General features: G+C 49.3%; 1 protein-coding gene across 3 annotated transcripts in view; it reads left to right on the plus strand.

The window, feature by feature from the left end:
• stx (ubiquitin-like domain-containing protein stuxnet) overlaps positions 1-18374 on the plus strand; it is a 267919-nt gene that overhangs the window by 236856 nt on the left and 12689 nt on the right. For all 3 annotated transcript variants that reach the window (XM_071690153.1, XM_071690154.1, XM_071690155.1), the window contains 2 exons: positions 16505-16561; positions 17246-18136. In XM_071690153.1, the coding sequence (XP_071546254.1) occupies positions 16505-16561; positions 17246-18136 (948 nt within the window). The remainder of the gene's footprint in view (positions 1-16504; positions 16562-17245; positions 18137-18374) is intronic.

Here is an 18374-nt window from a genome sequence, read left to right on the forward strand (position 1 = left end):
TTATTATTATTGGTTATTGATTAAGTGAACATTTTTGTGAAGATTGTTGGTAGTCAAGATGGAATAGACTAGCCCCCAGGATTAGCCCTCGTCAGCTACCCTAACGGAGGAGGAGGAGGAAGAAGGCTGCGATAAGCAAGAGAGGTAGCATAAGTCCAGGCTAACCCCCTCCTGTTCTTCCCCTTGTGCTGGCTCCATCTGCATACACACACCAGCCTGGGGAAGGCGAGGCGAGGCGAGGGGCGAGGCTGCCTCCGCTGCTGGAGACGTCCCCCTCGCCCGGCACACAGGCTGTTATTTTTTTTTTTTTGCCCTCTCGTGTTAGGCCAGCGAGGAGCAGGAGCAGAAGCAGGAGGGATTCTGCTGAGCAGGGGCCCAGGATGAGGCGGCTCGAGGGAGCTCGAAAGGCCTGCGTTGGAAAGAGAAAGAAGAATGAAGACGAGGAGGATCAGATAATGGAGTTCGTAATGGTGTTGATGAATGTAATGGTTATATTGTTGGCGGTGGTGGTGATTATGATGATAATGGGGGAAGAGAGGGTGGAGGAAGGCGATGGGGGTGGATGCTCGTGTTGAAGATGCTTGATGGAGAGGATAAGGATGGGGATTACGGTGGATGGTGGTGGTGGTGGTGGTGTTTGAAGGGAAGTGGGGGTAAAAGGGAACTCTCCAGAGACGAAGGGTAAGGGAGGAGGAAGAGGAAGGCGTTGCTGGTGGTGATGCGACGAGATATGTCAAGTACAGAGATCGAGACATGGAAAACTGAAAGGTAACAACAATCATGCGTGGGAAGAGTGGGCGAAGGAACCTCCACAGTCGAAGTGAGGAGTGTGGGTGTGTGTGTGTGTGAGAGGCAGAGGGGGAGCAGGAGGCGTCGTCGTGTAGTCCTAGTTGAGGAGGGAGGTGATGGAGGCTGAAGGCCCCATGATTGAAGACGCTGGTGAAGGTGAGTGGATGGGATGGTGGCGTGACGTAATAATCATTCGTGAGTGGAGGCGACAGGAGGGAGAGGGACGGAGGGAGACAACAACAGGACGAGGGAGGAGGAGGAGGTAGAGCCACCCTGGCGACGAGGATGGAGGGAGGGAAGGGAAGGAAAGGATCCAGGAATGGTAAGGATGAGAAAGGAGACAGAACTGTTTAAATTGGAGATGACGGAAGGGTGGAAGGAAGGGAGACGGGACGATCTGGTTGAAGGGGACATTAGGCAACTTGCCCACCTTGAGAACTTGTAATAACTTCAGTGGTTCGAATTACAGTTCGGGAGGAGTGGGGAAGCCTCTCGTCCACACTGTAGGGGAACACAGGAGGCAGTGGTAGTACAGTGGTCGTCGCCCGCCGCACGACTTGTCGCACCGACACCACGGCCCCCTGGGTCGTACCATCGCCACCAGGGGGTTATTTACGTGACCTGGGTTGTATTTGAACCACCACCAGGTGTCGCACATAGCTGTACAGGGTTGTGCAGTTGTTATGAACGGCGGTGTAGGATCAAGGATACTGGTTGTAGGATCAAGGACAGATGCTGTAAGGGTCAAGGGCGGATCTTGGAGGATCAAGGACGGAGGATGTAGGATTCAGTCTATTGTTATTTGCGTGTGTATCTGTTAGTCCTGCTCATTCTCCTTGTGCCCTAGCAGGCTTGCCTGCCTGCCTGCCTTCTTGTTTCTACTCACGGACCTGCTTGCCTGCTTCGTTGTGTGCCTCCCTGCCTGCTGGCTTGGCAGGACGGGGATGGGAGAAGCAGGGAGGGAGCTCTGAGCCTCCTCAGCTGGCCTGACTGTTGGCTTGTTCAGGTGCATACCCGTGGGCCTCCCTGCTGCGACCGTCACCAGGGGGGAGTGTTGCGCCCTTGCTCCTTCCCTCCGACGTAGGAAGGGGAGGGAAAGCTGCCCTGGTGAGGGGGGAATGGAGGGGAGACTGCCCTGATGAGGGGAAGGGGAGGGGAGGCTGCCCTGGGGAGGGGAAAGGGAAGGGGATGGGATGGGGAAGCTGGCCTGGTGAGGGGAGGCAGTCGTGGCAAGGGAGGAGAAGCGAGGACAAGGAAGAGGAGGGGAGGGGATGATGTAGACAGCCGGCAGGAAGGAGGTGAGGAGGGAAAAAAAGGGAAGAGGAGAGGGCACAAGAGAGAGAGAGAGAGAGAGAGAGAGAGAGAGAGAGAGAGAGAGAGAGAGAGAGAGAGAGGAAAGAAAGGGAAGAAAGAGACCAATAAAAGGACCACGAGGAAGGGGAGGACCCATAACGGCAGGAAAGGGGCAAGAAGGACGGCAAATTGAAGACATTGAAGAGCGAGGGGGTTGGTCACGGGTCACTTGGCCAGTGTCAAGATGAGAGTGACAGACTGGGCGATGCAGGGCGCCACCTGTGACGTAATGACCAATTAAGACAAATTGATGAGACACAAAAGCTCATCGCCCCGATAACTCGACTTGATATCAGTTTTTTTTCTTGTGTGTGTGTGTGTGTGTGTGTGTGTGTGTGTGTGTGTGTGTGTGCGTGCGTGTACATGCATGTCTTTATATTAACCTTTGTTAGATGTGTAGGTGTAAATATTCACCTATTTGCGCTGTTATGTGCTGATGTGTTCTTTGCGTGTGTTTCTGTACCTATATTCCGTTGCTGTGTGATTGATGTGTTCTTTGCGTGTGCTAGTGTGTGTGTTTGTGTGTGTTGTGTTGGTGGTACACAAGCTTATGTATTGTGAAGAAAATGGGGTGACTACACACACACACACACACACACACACACACACCATATTGTCATATCTCATACCATCTCTCTTTCCCCCCTCCCGTGGAACACCCCATGCTAATCTCCCCTTGGAGCACCCCACACTAAACTCCCCTTGTTACACCCCATACCAGTCTCCCCTCATAGCTCCCCATCACCACCAAGGCCACCCCAACACTACCACCATCTCCCTCTCCTTTACCACCATCTACCCCCCCTGGAGCACGCACCCCCTTCTCCCCACAATCTGTCTCCCCTCGGGCGCCCCTCATCGCCGCCCCACCTCGCCTCCCGTGCCACACGCTACAAGTGCAGCCAATGGCCGCGCTAATCTCAGCCAAGAGCGGGAGGAGGGAGATCGCTAAACCTAGCGGTTGGGCCTACTGCCGCCGCTTAACGATGACGGTGCTGCTGGTGCCCTCGGCCTCCTGACGTGGACGACGGAGGCTGGTGCTGGTGGTGAGAGGACCTGGGAGACCGGTAGTGGTAAGGGCCAGTTAGGGGAGTCGATGCGGTGGGTGTGGGTGGGCGGGTCCTCATCTGACGTGGACCGTGCCACACAGTACTGGTGTTGAGGTGGGTGGGGAGGCTTCGTTTGGTTTGGCACCCTCCAGGGCGGGGTGAGGCCCGCCTTGTCACCCCCAAGGGTGGGGAGAGGCCTCTGTCTCTCTCTTCTCACCCTCCACGGCGGGGAGAGAGAGAGAGGCGCCTCCCGTCCCACTCTCCAGGGCGTGGGTAGCCCTCACTTGTCATCCACCCTCCAGGGCGGGGGTAGCCCTCACTTGGCACCCTCCAGAGAGACAAATGACTGACCCTCCCTGACCCCTGGCACTGAGGGAGATTCGCATCTCAACATTTGACCCCCGGGGAGACTCGTGTCTACGACCAGTATGCATCAGTACCTATGATAGTCCCGAAATTCCGACCCCAGAGTTAAATCCTTTTTTTTTTTTCCTCCCAAACTTACGTCTTGTATTTTGAAACAGGGCATTTCTTCTCTAGACTGTTAATGGACGAGATGTAATTCATTTACAAGCCCAGCAGAATACATCGTGATTATATTTTGGTTCTGTTTATTTTTTTCGGGGAAGCTAAGTGGGCTGTGTGTGGTTGAGACGCAGATGTGAGTAGTAGAATTCAAACGTTAAGTGAAGGAATGGTAGAAGCGTCTGTCAGAGACTGCAGTCGAGGACTTGAGTAAGGCTCCTTGTTGGCTACTGGTGTGTGAGTACCTGATGTCACCCTCAGGAGTCACGTGCCCCCAGCACAGCCCTCTGGCGGAACCCAAGCTCCTGGACGTTAAAAAAAAAAAGAGAAAAAGAAACGATGTTCAGTGGCGACGCATTTCAGCTCCTTCGTCAGAAGATGGACGACAAACGAGCCTAGTTATATGAGAAGAAGAGAAACTTAAGGGTTAAGGGGTAAGTAAGGCAAGCCAAGATGACCTTACCCTACGAGGGTACGCGACAGAGCGAAGTGACGAAGCCTCGTTAGAGAACACGATGGTCGGCTAGCTCCCAGGGTGCCTTTAAGACGTGTGAGGCAGAATGGATGATGATTCTCTTCGAATCACTTAAGTTTTTTTTTTTCCTCCTCTCTCCCTCCCTCCCTTCCCTCTTCTTGCTCCTCCAGTTTCCTCTCTCTCTCTCTCTCTCTCTCTCTCTCTCTCTCTCTCTCTCTCTCTCTCTCTCTCTCTCTCTCTCTCTCTCTCTCTCTCTCTCCTTCCCTCTTCCTGCTCCTCCAGTTTCCTTTCTCAGTCACCGTCTTCATCGAATGTCTTCCATTTCTTTCCCCTGTTTCCTCTCCAGTTTTGTGACCTTGGCCGTCTCGATGGGTTGGTGTTGGAGAGGGAGGGGAGGTCGACCTGATTGACCTTCTCGTCGTCGTATCGTTCCCGTGGTCCTCCACCCCTGCGTCGTCAGCCGGCCGGCCTCACCATCGTCAGCCAGCCAAGTGTCCACAACGTGATGGGGAAGGAACAAGTGGTGTGATGGCTCGGCTCCCGCCGTCTGGTGTGATATGGCGACCCGGATGATGACGACGGGAGGAGCGAATAGAGAGTGTTCGAAAGTCAACGCGGCGTTGTAGCTGGTCGCCCGTGATGGTGTGGGTGTGTGGTAGTGGTGTGGTGGGTGGGGAGGCGTCGATGACGGTGTGGTTGTAGCGGGGGGGGGTCGCGGGATGCTGTAGTTCCCACCACCGCCGTCGTGACTGTGCCTCGCTGTGGGTGCGAGAGTGGGCGTCCCCCAGCGTCCCGTAGGAAGCTGAAGTTAAAGCTGAGTTCGCCCGACCGACCGACCGACCGACCACCCTCCCTCTCTCCCTCCTGGTGGAGTGTGGGGAGGGGCTTGCCTTCCAGAGGCCGACGGAGGGCGGAGGAGGCCGATCTAGAAAGTGCAAGGCGGAGGGGCGTTGGCGAGAGATGGTGGCGGAGGGAATGTGGGTGTTTGGTTTGGGAGGGGTGGCTAGCAAGCCCCTAGTGTGTGTGTGTGTGTGTCTGTGTGTCTGTGTGTTTGTGGGGGAGGGAAAGTCTAGGAGGTCGATTGTGCAAGGGAAGCGCCGGTAGCATGGTAGAGGACGCAGTGGTCAGTTTTGGAGAGGTGTTGTGGTGTATGGGTCTGTCGGGATCAGTCTCTCATCATGGGGGTGTCACAACGACCTCAGGGGGGTCGTACTTTCGCACCGTTCACACCACCACCCCCACAATGCCAGAGTCTTGCGTTGTGAGCGCGGAAACCAGGGAACAACCTTCGTCTAAATTCCGAGGCCGTTTCGTGCCCTCCGAAACTGTCTTTTGATTCAGGATGTGTGAGGAACTGTGTCTCGTCTCGAGGCCCCTTAGCTGGTGAGGTCGAAGCCCTTCGATACGGAAGGATCGTCATGTTTGGCTGACCCATGATACATACGTACGTCAGGTGGCCCCCTATTCAAAAACAAAAGCTTAGCTCTGTCATTTTTCTATGTATACTTGACCATTTATCTGTCGTTAGCTTTTGGAGATTACTAGATATTTGATATTGATGTACGCTCTCTGAATTTCTATCTCCGTGCATGAAATGCTCAGAAGAGGTACGATCCACGGTGCGTTGTTTTAAGGTGGGCCTCCTGGTTTTCCTGTGTTGGTGACACAAGCGTTTGTAACCGTTGCCTCCCAGGCTGGGGCCGGCCCGTTGGCTGGCGTACGACGGAGCTCTGCTTGATCAAAGTTGCATTCATATTGAAGGTGAGGTGCTAGGGTAGGTAGCCTCCTCTGGTTGTAGTGTGTGTGTGTGTGTGTGTGTGTGTGTGTGTGTGTGGGAGGGAGGGAGGTGTGTGGGTGGTGGTGTTGTGTGTGGAGGAGGAGGAGGAGGAGAAGCGGTTTTGGCATTGGAGATTATACATAGCTAGGATATTGTATAGCACGTTGGTGTTGAGGTAAAGGGTGGTTGTGTAAGTCTGTGTGCTTATGGACGTGTGGATGTGTGTTTTTCCTGTATTTATATATGTATTTGCGGGTGTTACAGGGCTCCGCTCGCCTGGGGGTTTACTCCGCGAGGGAAAAGTCACCTTTACCAAAGCCGCGTATCATCGTCTGTTGACGTACAGAGCAGCGCCGTCGACGGACCCCCTCACTCCGAAGGAGTTTGTCATTTCCCTTTTAGTGGAGGTAGCGCAGCCTTGGAGATGCAGGGGAAAGAAGGATGTTAGGGTCACACCAGGACTTCTAAAAGAAAATGGGATCTTTAGGGGCGATTATGAATTAATAGATAGTAATTTGTTTGGGTGTATATGTATTTATTTATTATTTTTGGCCTCTCTGTGTATATTTGTTTATTATTCCCTCATCATCCGTTCCCGTTCCGTTCCTCTCGTTGGGAGGCGAAGTCTTTTTTAAACGACATATGACCCTCTGAACAGAAGGTAAATAACTTCTAGTTAGAGTTCTTTCCTTCTTGCTTCTTCAACGGTCGAGCTAGCAAGTCCGGTTATATCCCCCTCCAACACTCGCTTGAACTACACTTACTGACGCTAGTCTGGCCTGGCTGGCAACACACTTCTCTTTAATTTTGACCTGATGCCACCTTGGGTTCATTGAGCGAGAGGAGGAGGAGGAGAGTAAGAGGAGGTAGCATTAAGCCTCTCAGAGAACTCCGCCTTCCCTGTGATCAAATAAAGGAGGGGAAGGGAAGGGGGAAGGCTGAGTGATTTCCCCCGGAGTGTGTTAGGGGGGAGGACGACGAGGATGAAGTCTGGAGAGAGAGAGAGAGAGAGAGAGAGAGAGAGAGAGAGAGAGAGAGAGAGAGAGAGAGAGAGAGAGAGAGAGAGAGTGGGGGGGATGTTGGAGGTAGATTTGGGGAAGAGGATGGGAAGGTGGGGGTGGAGGGGTTGATGGTGTTGTGGGGGGGAAATGAAGTGTAGAGGGGTAGGGAGGGGGAAGACAGGGGGATGGGTGTGATGAATGGATGGTCGATGGGGAAAGAAGGGGAATTGATGAAAGGGGAGGAGGAGGAGGAGGAAGATGGCTGGATGGATGTAAGAGGAGTCTGTGGTGGGAGGAAGGGGGAGAGGTGGACATGCTCTTGGAGACGAGAGAAGAGATGATCTCCAAAAGGCAAGAAAATATCCCCCCCGCCCCCACTTCGGGTGACGGTGGAGATGGTGTCCACGGGCAGGAGGTTCTTCTTTGCCTCCCCCCTCCTACAGGAGGCGCTCTCCTCTGCTACACACACACACACACACAGACACCACAAGATATTGGTGTAAACCAGACGGTACAGTGGGTGTAAATTCAGAATGTAGGATGTGAACTCGGCCATACTCGACGTGTAGGATTGTGGAGCGAGGCAGGCGGTATATCGACGACGAGGTGTTCGCGAGCGTAAACAAAGGATGAACGCGGTGTCAGCTGAGACGATGTAGAACTGAAGAGGAAAGAAGAAGAAAACAAGGAAATAAACATTAGGAAAGTGATGACAAGGTGTGTAGACTTTTTTTTTCCCCTCAGAAGAGAAGGATTTAGGGAGAGGGAGAGAGAGAGAGAGACGAAGAATCATATACAAATAAACGGAGGGAAGAGGAGAGGAGGCGATGATGATGAGAGAGCTGGAAATACGAGGGTTCGAAGTAATTTCAGCTGCGTTTGGGATTAAGGTTACAAAGGGTGACCGGGATTAGGAGCAAAAGATTAGGAGGGTGACTGGGATTAGAAGGATGAGGAGGAAAGAGTAGAGCAGTGCCACCGGCTAGAGGAAGGGAAAAGGGAAAGAAGAAGAAAAAAAATAGTTGTATGTGGGTGAGAAGGGAGAGGCGTTAGGAGGACGGAGAGGTAAAGATGTTAGCAAGCGACTGCATCGAGATGGATAAGTTTGGAGAAGTAAAACTCAGCGCACGGTGTGTGTGTGTATGTGTGTGTGACCACTTGACCAGCCGTGGACGACCTTCTGCGAACTAGCCAGGGACGACCACTGGACAGGCGAGCGAGGGACGACCCCTGGACCCTATCCCTCTGACTACTTTTATGACTGGAGTATTTGGATGGGCAGAGGAGAGACCCACCCACCCCCACACACGACGGATCCCCTGAGGGACCTGCCTGGTACGATCCTGGGGATCCCGGGCTGCGGGAAGGACGAGGCAACGACATAAGGAAGAGGGTTAACCGCTGGTGAAGAGAGTCGCCGTTACCCTCACGGTGTCTGGATGACTTCGAAGATGAGAGCAACATCGAAGTGCGCTAGGAAACGCCTGGACGACCCGCTCCTCCCAGAATGGGGAGGAAGTTTGTGTGTGCGTACGTCACGTCGGATAGGGTGTTGCCTAGGGGTGGAGAGGAGTAGGGGGGGAGACGATGGAAGGGAAGGGTAGGGAAGGAAGGAGTCCTTAAAATAAACTCTGTCGAGGATGGTTACGGCCCGACGTACGAACTCCCGGCCGCCCGCCAGTGTTGACTAGGTTCGACCATCAGGACGACGAAGGGAAGGACTTAGTAAGGTGGCGAGAAGGGTTCGGTTGGCGATGATCATTCCATACAGAGAGAGAGAGAGAGAGAGAGAGAGAGAGAGAGAGAGAGAGAGAGAGAGAGAGAGAGCATCTCCAGTTCGACGGGGGTGGTTTGTGGGGAGAAATGAGGAGGAGGGGTCAGGATTTCCACAGGGAGCGTAATCTCCCCTCCTAAAGGAGGGAGAGGAGGAGACGGGAGGGGGAAGGGGGCGCCGAGAAGGAAGAAGGAAGGGGAGCTCCTGAGGGGAGCGAGGGTGGAGCAGATGGGAAGGGGAGATGAGAGGGAGAGTGTGAGTGTAACAGGGGGAGGTAGGGGGTGGGGGAGAGGTGTGTTGTGGAGGTTGGAGAGGCAGGCCGGGTATGTGAAAGGTTCCCTAGGAAGACGGAGAAGATCCTGTAGCCAGAGCAACGACGACTGAAGGGGGAAGTGAGGAGAGAGAGAGAGAGAGAGAGAGAGAGAGAGAGAGAGAGCCGGGGCTGGGTGAGAGTGCGGCGACGCCAGCGGGCGGGAGTGTGGTGAGAGCGAAGAAGAAGAAGCAGCCCGGGATAAGCTGCCTGGAGGAGGTGCTTCGAATAAGGCGATTAGAGTAATGGTTCTGTAGATCGTTGGTTCCATCGGCACAGCCCTCGGTCACGCCACGCTCTCTCTCTCTCTCTCTCTCTCTCTCTCTCTCTCTCTCTCTCTCTCTCTCTCTCTCTCTCTCTCTCTCTCTCTCTCTAACTAGCTTACCATCAGTGTTCATACAGATGTTGCGTTTGACCCCGAGACCCTCCGGAAGGGGGGTGAGGGGAGAGGACGACGACAACAACAGGTCAAAACCTTCCTTCGAGGCAACCCACCTTCGGGAAGATGTCAGGAACGTCGGAGAAAGACGTAGCAAGGTTGAAGGATGAGAGAGAGAGAGAGAGAGAGAGAGAGAGAGAGAGAGAGAGAGAGAGAGAGAGAGAGAGAGCGCGCAACGGTCAGTGTAGCACTGCGGAGAAAATGTTGGGGAGGGGGGGGGGGGCACATCACCGAAGGTGATTGCTAGTGGGGACGAACGTAATTATGGATACCGGAACACATAGTGAGAGGAGGAGGAGGCGAGCTCTCTCTCTCTCTCTCTCTCTCTCTCTCTCTCTCTCTCTCTCTCTCTCTCTCTCTCTCTCTCTCCTAAGGCAGGTAGGTACAACCTTTTCATTATTTACCCACGGAGGATAAGCATTGGTCGATCAGTACCTTGGGATTTCATGCCTTGAGTTCTTTACGTATCTCTCGCATAGGATAGTCACCCCCCCCCCCCACACACACACACGCACACACACACACACCTTCTCTAGCTGTTTTGACTCAACAGCCTGCTGCTGTAAGCCCATTAAGATCCATATGGTGTCCATACATATCTACTACACACACACACACACACGTCCCTGAACTTGCCAAGGTGGATGGAATTTTGGGTTTGCTGGGAAGATGATTCTATTATTGGGCGAAGCATCGATGAGTGTGTGATGTGGGAACAAAGAGATGAAGGATCTGACAGGGAGGGGAATGAGGGAGAGGACAGTAGGGGGAGGAGGAGACACAGTGGCGCCATCAGAGTTAGGAACTAAGTTTACCTAAATAGTCGTCGTCCCCGACCATCAACTTGTTGAATGTGTTTATTGGGGAGGCCAGGGACGTGCATTGGTCCCCTGGGGAGGGTGGTAGGGAGAGTTAGAGAGTAGGGAAGGGGGGTGGTGGCTCTTGTGGAGCAGGGGAGAGGGAGACTGGGGGATGTGGAGGGTAGATAGGGGGGTTTTGGATGAATACAGGATACAGGAAGGGTTTGAGAAGATTTTAAAATGGGGATAAGTTGGGATGGTCACAGGATGGGGAGGGAGAGGTTGGGACAGCTACAGGATGGGGCACCTTCAAGATGTAGAGGCATTAGGATGGTAGGATTTTACCGGATGGGGAGGGATTCTTAGATACTGATGAGAGATGTGAAGGGGATGGGATGGGGTTGGGGGGTTACACTTAGAAAAAGAGAGCAAATGGGTGATGGAAGAGGTATTATTCTCTCCTGCAGTACAGCTCTTCCTTTCCCACAGCCTTACCTGTCATCACCCATGACCTGTGGTGATCTTTGATAGTGGTACCCATTGTGACCTGTCATGACCTATGATTGTGGCGTTAGTGCTACCTGTCATGACCTGTGTAAGCACCACAAACACCATCATCCTGTCTCCATAACATTCCTTCTTCTGTATTCGCTTCTGCCATCAGCTAGTCTGTCCTCGTCTCTCCCCCACTCTGAGAAGTGGGGTAAGACCATCTGCTGCAGCGGCAGCAGAAGCAGAAGCAGCAGCAGCAGGAGGACGATAGATTAGCGGTGGGGGAACCCTCGCCTTTGTTTTGACTCCCTTTATAAAAAAGTAAGATGTAGGGGAGAGGAGAGAGAGGCAGCACGAGATGAGGATGCTGGCCACTCCTGCTGCTGATGCAGCTTTTGATGTTGATGGTAGTCTACTGATCTTACCATCTACTAGTAGTCGTGTTTTGTGTACTGTATTGCTGATTATTTTCTTTCGAGCTGTACAACTTCTAACATTTGTCCCAGATATTGTAGTTGCTCCTGCCACTGATGTTGATATATGTATATAAAGTAAGTATAAGTAAGTGGTGGGTGGAAGGGATAGGGGGATGTTTGGACTGCAATCACAAAAAATGATGGTGATGATGATACACTTGCAAAGAAAACAGAGTAAAGCAGTAAGTCAGTTGAGAGAGAACTCTGTACCAGGTGCCATATGGATTTCAGTGTTGTGCTGCAGAGATTAAGTGACCATCACCAACCAACCCAGCTAGCTTTTGTTGATATTAATGTTGTTAGAGAATCTGTTTACCTCACCTCTACCAGGAGACGCTGTGTGTTCACCATGATTGTGATCTCCATTACTGATAAAGAAATTAGAATCAAATGGGAAAACCTGGCGTCATGATTCTAGTTGCCATTGAAGCCACACCAGGAGTGAGATTATGTTACATTTCTTTTTCTGTTTAGCTTTGTCTTCTACGAGTTGTTATGATGGACTTGTTAGTAGTTAATAGTTATCTTACCCTCTCTTGGTGTTATTTGGCTGGCCCTCCTTTCCTCCATCCTTACACCTAGCTTGATATGTCCTTTCATCCTCCTTCTTCCTCTACAACACATACAATCCTGCACTTCACAATCCCTGCCCATACTCTTTCTATCCTCCCTCTTGTTATAAACAGTCCTCCTCACTCCTTGTATCATGTCTCCTCTGTATTGTAGTCTTCCTCTTTGTTCCATCCCTCTCCCTGCCCTCCTCGTTGTACCATCTGCCATTCTGGCTTTCTTATACCATTTTTCTCCCTACCTTCCCCTTTTTTACTATCTGTCTCCCTACGCTACTCCTTGTACCGTCATTTTCCCTCCCTTCCTTTTACCATCTCTACCTGCTCTCCTCCTCATACCATCTCCTTTTTTTTTGTACCATCTCTACCTCTTTGTCCCTCTCTCTGTACCACATATCTCCCTGTCTTTTTTCATGTACCATCTTTGGCCCTGCCCTCCTTCATGTGTCATATCTCTCCCTGTCCTCCTCCATGCACCATCTCTCTCTTCCCCTCCTCCTCATCCTATTTCTCACCTTGCTATCCTTGTATCATCTCTCTCCCTCTTTGCCCTTCTCCATGTATCATCTCTCTCTCTCTCTTTGCCCTTCTCCATGTACCATCTCTTTTCCCACCCTCCTCCATCTACCATCTCTTTCCTTACCCTCTTTATACTATCTCTTCTTCTTTGGTTCTCTCTTCCCTCCAGCATATCCCTGCCACTCTCTGGTCCTTTGTCTACCATCCTTTATCCCTTGTTCTTTGTACCTCCTTATTCTCTCCTCGACCACCTGTTCCCCTCCTCTCCCGCTTACCCAGTTTTATCTCTTCTCATCTTTTTCTGCTGTCACCCCTTCCGTTCCTCTCATCCCTCGACGCTCCCGCCAATTTTGTAAGGGAACGAGTCTGTTAGGGCGAAGGGGAAATGAGATCGGCTGCCTCCGAGAGAGGAGATCAGAGGGAGCCTGTACTCCTGATGGAGCTGCTGCTGCTGCCTTTTTGAATGGGACTTATGTGATGAATATATGGAAATGTTGAGTGAACCCTCTCTGTAGGGGAGAGCTGTGCCCTGACAACCTGGCTGGCTGGCTTGCTCTTTCTTGGTACGACCTAGGCAAGGAGGATACATGGCTTGTGACGAAGCTTAACTCTCTCCGGGTTTGGTGTGTGTGAGGAAGAGGTGATTCAGAGAAACATAACTCTATGTTTTGTTCTTGTTATGGAAAGGTATGTCAATGGTGGGAAGCCTGGGCCTCAGTTACAGTTAAGGAGGATAGATAGGCAGAAAGATAAAGCATGGCCTCACAAGTGTGGTCAGTGAAGATAGATAGGTAGCACAAAAAAGCTTAAGAATCTTTGTGTGTGGAAAGTACTATTCCATGATGATGATGTTTGTTTAGATGAACTATGCTCATTAGTTCATCATCCCTTCAAGTGATGTGCTGCAAGCAGTATCATGTGTGTAGCTGTTGTTCTGGATTCGATTAGGTTCACTTGTTCTGTGGCATAAGTACTTTATGTAAATGGATTACAGGAAAGACTGTAAGGTTATGTATTGAACCGGCTTTATAACAGTTTGTCATGGTTATCTGCCCACTTGGGTCTGACAAACACCCTTTGTGATCTCTGTAATCATTTGTTCACTACTGCTTACAAGATGAAGGTGGGGTGTGCAGTAATCTGGCCATTGATAGCAGCAAAAATAAAAAGTAGTTCTCAGGGTCTTAGAAGAATCATGACTTCAAGTCTCCTGCTTAGATCTTGGTGTTAGTGATGTACAAGGATATATTTCATAGGGTTGGCACCTCTGTCTGTTTTCATGTTACCAGGGTCTTCTCCATTTTTTGTAATGCTGTTAGACATGACATGAGTGTAAAAGCTCTTCTTGAGGCTGTGGAAATGTTAAAGTTACAGTTTCCTCATCATGTGAAGGTAGTGAGGGACCATGGGTTAGCTTGCTAAATGTAATCCAGGACGACAGTAACATATGCCTTGGTTCCAGCCATCACCAGCGAAGGGGGACCATAGATATCACATGTCCATGACTACCATGTTCTGGTTCTTGCTATTGATTCCTCACAATAGATAATATTTTCCTATTTTTTTGCACTTTTTTTTTTAGCAGACAGTACGGATAGCTGAAGCCCTAATCAAGGTCATTCCATTAATGCTATATATGTTCATTCATTTTTATTTATTATACTTTGTTGCTGTCTCCTGCGTTAGGGAGGTAGCAAGGAAACAGACGAAAGAATGACCCAACCCGCCCACATGCACATGTATATACATACACATCCACCCATGCACATATACGTACCAATACATTTCAACGTATACATATGTATACACACACAGACATATACATATATACACATGTACATAATTCATACTGTCTGCCCTCATTCATTCCCGTCGCCACCCCACCACACATAAATTAACAACCCTCGCCCCCCTCATGTGCGTGAGGTAGCACTAGGAAAAGACAACAAAGGCCACATTCGTTCACACTCAGTCTCTAGCTGTCATGTATAATGCACCGAAACCACAGCTCCCTTTCCACATCCAGGCCCCACAAAACTTTCCATGCTTTACCCCAGACGCTTCACATGCCCTGGTTCAATCCATTGACAGCACGTTGCCCCGGTATACCACATCATTCCAGTTCACTCTATTCCTTGCACGCCTTTCTTCCTCCTGCATGTTCAGGCCCCGATCACTCAATATCTTTTTCACTCCATCTTTCCACCTCCAATTTGGTCTCCCACTTCTCGTTCCCTCCATCTCTGACGCATATATCCTCTTGGTCAATCTTTCCTCACTCATTCTCTCCATGTGACCAAACCATTTCAAAACACTCTCTTCTGCTCTCTCAACCACACTCTTTTTATTACCACACATCTCCCTTACCCTTTCATTACTTACTCGATCAAACCACCTCACACTACATATTGTCCTCAAACATCTCATTTCTAGCACACCCACCCTCCTCTGCACAAATCTATCTATAGCCCATGTCTCGCAACCATTTAACATTGTTAGAACCACTATTCCTTCAAACATACCCATTTTTGCTTTCCAAGATAACTTTCTCGACTTTCACACATTCTTCAACGCTCCCAGAACTTTCGCCCCCTCCCCTATCCTATGATTCACTTCCGCTTTCATGGTTCCATCCGCTGCCAAATCCACACCCAGATACCTAAAACACTTCACTTCCTCCAGTTTTTCTCCATTCAAACTTACCTCCCAATTGACTTGACCCTCAACCCTACTGTACCTAATAACCTTGCTCTTATTCACATTTACTCTCAGCTTTCTTCTTTCACACACTTTGCCAAACTCAGTCACCAGCTTCTGCAGTTTCTCACCCAAATCAGCCACCAGCACTGTATCATCAACGAACAACAACTGACTCACTACCCCAAGCTCTCTCATCCAGAACAGACTGCATACTTGCCCCTCTTTCCAAAACTCTTGCATTCACCTCCCTAACAACCCCATCCATTAACAAATTAAATAACCATGGAGACATCACGCACCCTTGCCGCAAACCAACATTCACTGAGAACCAATCACTTTCTTCTCTTCCTACACATACACATGCCTTACATCCTCGATAAAAACTTTTCACTGCTTCTAACAACTTGCCTCCCACACCATATATTCTTCATACCTTCCACAGAGCATCTCTATCAACTCTATCATATGCCTTCTCCAGATCCATAAATGCTACATACAAATCCATTTGCTTTTCTAAGTATTTCTCACATACATTCTTCAAAGCAAACACCTGATCCACACATCCTCTACCACTTCTGAAACCACACTGCTCTTCCCCAGTCTGATGCTCTGTACATGCCTTCACCCTCTTAATCAATACCCTCCCAGTAAATTTTCCAGGAATACTCAACAAACTTATACCTCTGTAATTTGAGCACCCACTTTTAGCCCCTTTGCCTTTGTACAATGGCACTGTGCATGCATTCCGCTAATCCAGGCACCTCACCATGAGTCATACAAACATTAGATAATCTTACCAACCAGTCTACAATACAGTCACCCACTTTTTTAATAAATTCCACTGTAATACCATCAACCCGCTGCCTTGCCAGCTTTCATCTTCTGCAAAGCTTTTACTACCTCTCTCTGTTTATCAAATGATTCTCCCTAACCCTCTCACTTTGCACACCACCTCAACCAAAACACCCTATTTCTGCCATTCTATCATCCAACACATTCAACAAACCTTCAAAATACTCACTCCATCTCCTTCTCACATCACCACTATTTGTTATCACCTTCCCATTAGCCCCCTTCACTGATGTTCCCATTTGTTCCCTTGTCTTATGCACTTTATTTACCTCCTTCCACAACATCTTTTAATTCTCCCTAAAATCTAATGATACTCTCTCACCCCAACTCTCATTTGTCCTCTTTTTCCACCTCTTGCACCTTTTCTTGACCTCCTGCCTCTTTCTTTTATACATCTCCCAGTCATTTGCATATATATATATATATATATATATATATATATATATATATATATATATATATATATATATATATATATATATATATGTATATTTTTTTTTTCTATTATACTTGATTGCCGTCTCATTAATTAGATCTCTTTCCATGTGTAGCCACATGTTATTAATGTGAATGAAGCTCTTACAATATATCCTTTCTTTCACAGACCCAGCGGCCTGAGCAGAGCGTCATGCAGGCACTGGAGAGCCTTAACGATGGCCAGGTAAGTCCCTTACTCTCACCTTTGACACACACACACACACACACACACACACACACACACACACACACACACTGGTAACATGTGCTCTTTAGGGATGTTTTAAGAGATTGATGGAGTTAGTGGGACAGAACATGCTGATATTAATAGAGAAGGCTGACTCTCATTTAGTCTAGGAATAAGATGAGCCTCTGTTTTTGAACTTAGATACTGTAAGTAGTTTTTGCATGCATCAGTATCTTTTTCTTATCCTTTGAATGCCTCATGACACTTTTAGGGTCTTCTGTCCCTGGCTGGTGCTTCTGTAAGTTCCTGTGTAGATGTGTGTGTATGTAGTAATACAGATAAGTAAACTTCATCATAATTGCTACTTATTCTACAACCACTGGACTTCCTCACCCAGCTACATCTTTTACATCCTGCCTAAATACCATCTTATCTCCTGGCCTACCACCAAATTTCTTTCCCTATTCACTTTACCTGTTACTCTACAGTACTACATTGCCTTTTGTCACAGTAAGCTATCGTCGAGCTGTAGGTGAAAACAGGTGCATTAAAATATTTTTTACACACTTCAGCTTCATCACTACCATTTTCAAGTAACTTGTAAACGTAAAAATATGATGTGTTGCTAATGATCCGAATTTTAAGATGAATATGGTGGATGATTTATTTCTTCTCTTCCAGGTTAATGACTTCCTAACAGGCAAAGCTCCACTGAATCTGACAATGCGCCTTGGGGACCATATGATGCTTATCCAACTCCAGCTGTCCACAGTTTCACCTGGTGGCTCAAGGAAGACCCGCCTCCAACCCACACACAGCCATTCTCACACACATACCCATGCACACACTCATGCACATGCGCATTCTCACACACATAACCACACGCACACTCATAATCACTCTCATAACCATGACCATGGAGGAGCTGCTCGCACATCCACACACACCCACCCTCTCACGCCACCCTATACCCCTCACACCACCTGTTCAGGATACTCTCCTGTGCACACAGCTCATGTGTCTAGCCAGTCCACAATACCAGCCTCCATGACCATCAACCCTAGTCAAACTATGTCCTCTACTTCCACAGCATCTAACACACCCACTAGGGCAAACTCCCCGTCCTCTCCATCTTCCTTATCTTCCTCATCTTCTTCTCCTTCCTCCACATCAGCAACACTTCATAATCATCAACATAATCTTTTACACCATCACCATCTTCATCACTATAGTATGGGCTGTGGGTCCCCGTCATCCCCTCCACCTCCATACTTAGCCACTCCCCCACATCACCACCATCACCACCACCATCATCACCGGCCAACGCCAGGCTCTCCATCCACCCCAAATAGCCCCACCTCCTCTTCCTCAAGTGGGTCAAATTCTAGCTCACCATCAGGTTTTGGATATGATGGTGAACTCCCTGTCAGAGGGTGTCCACACAGGGGGGAGGATACTGACCCCAGAGCCTCCTTAGACACCAAGGCATTAGCCGAGGCTTCACGTAATCTAACTCAGACACTAAAGCAGCTCTCTTCAGAAGTCCTAACATCAAAGCCAGAGCCAAAGGAGGTGAGACAATAATGTTTTTTAATCATTAATTTCTGTTCCTTGCCTATGGATTTGTGTTTTGTTGGATTCTGCAAGCTTTGAATGTGCTCTCATTCATTTTAAAAATGTTATATTTGTATGAAAGGAAATTTTCATTTTATCCTGTATTAGTTCATCTTTGTGGCTTGGTTTTATAAGTGGATATAAAGCACTAGAATATTTCATTCTTGAATTTACTAAGTTGGATGCTATTTTATAG

Source organism: Panulirus ornatus, chromosome 48 (assembly GCF_036320965.1).
Source record: "Panulirus ornatus isolate Po-2019 chromosome 48, ASM3632096v1, whole genome shotgun sequence".
Lineage (NCBI taxonomy): Eukaryota > Metazoa > Arthropoda > Malacostraca > Decapoda > Palinuridae > Panulirus > Panulirus ornatus.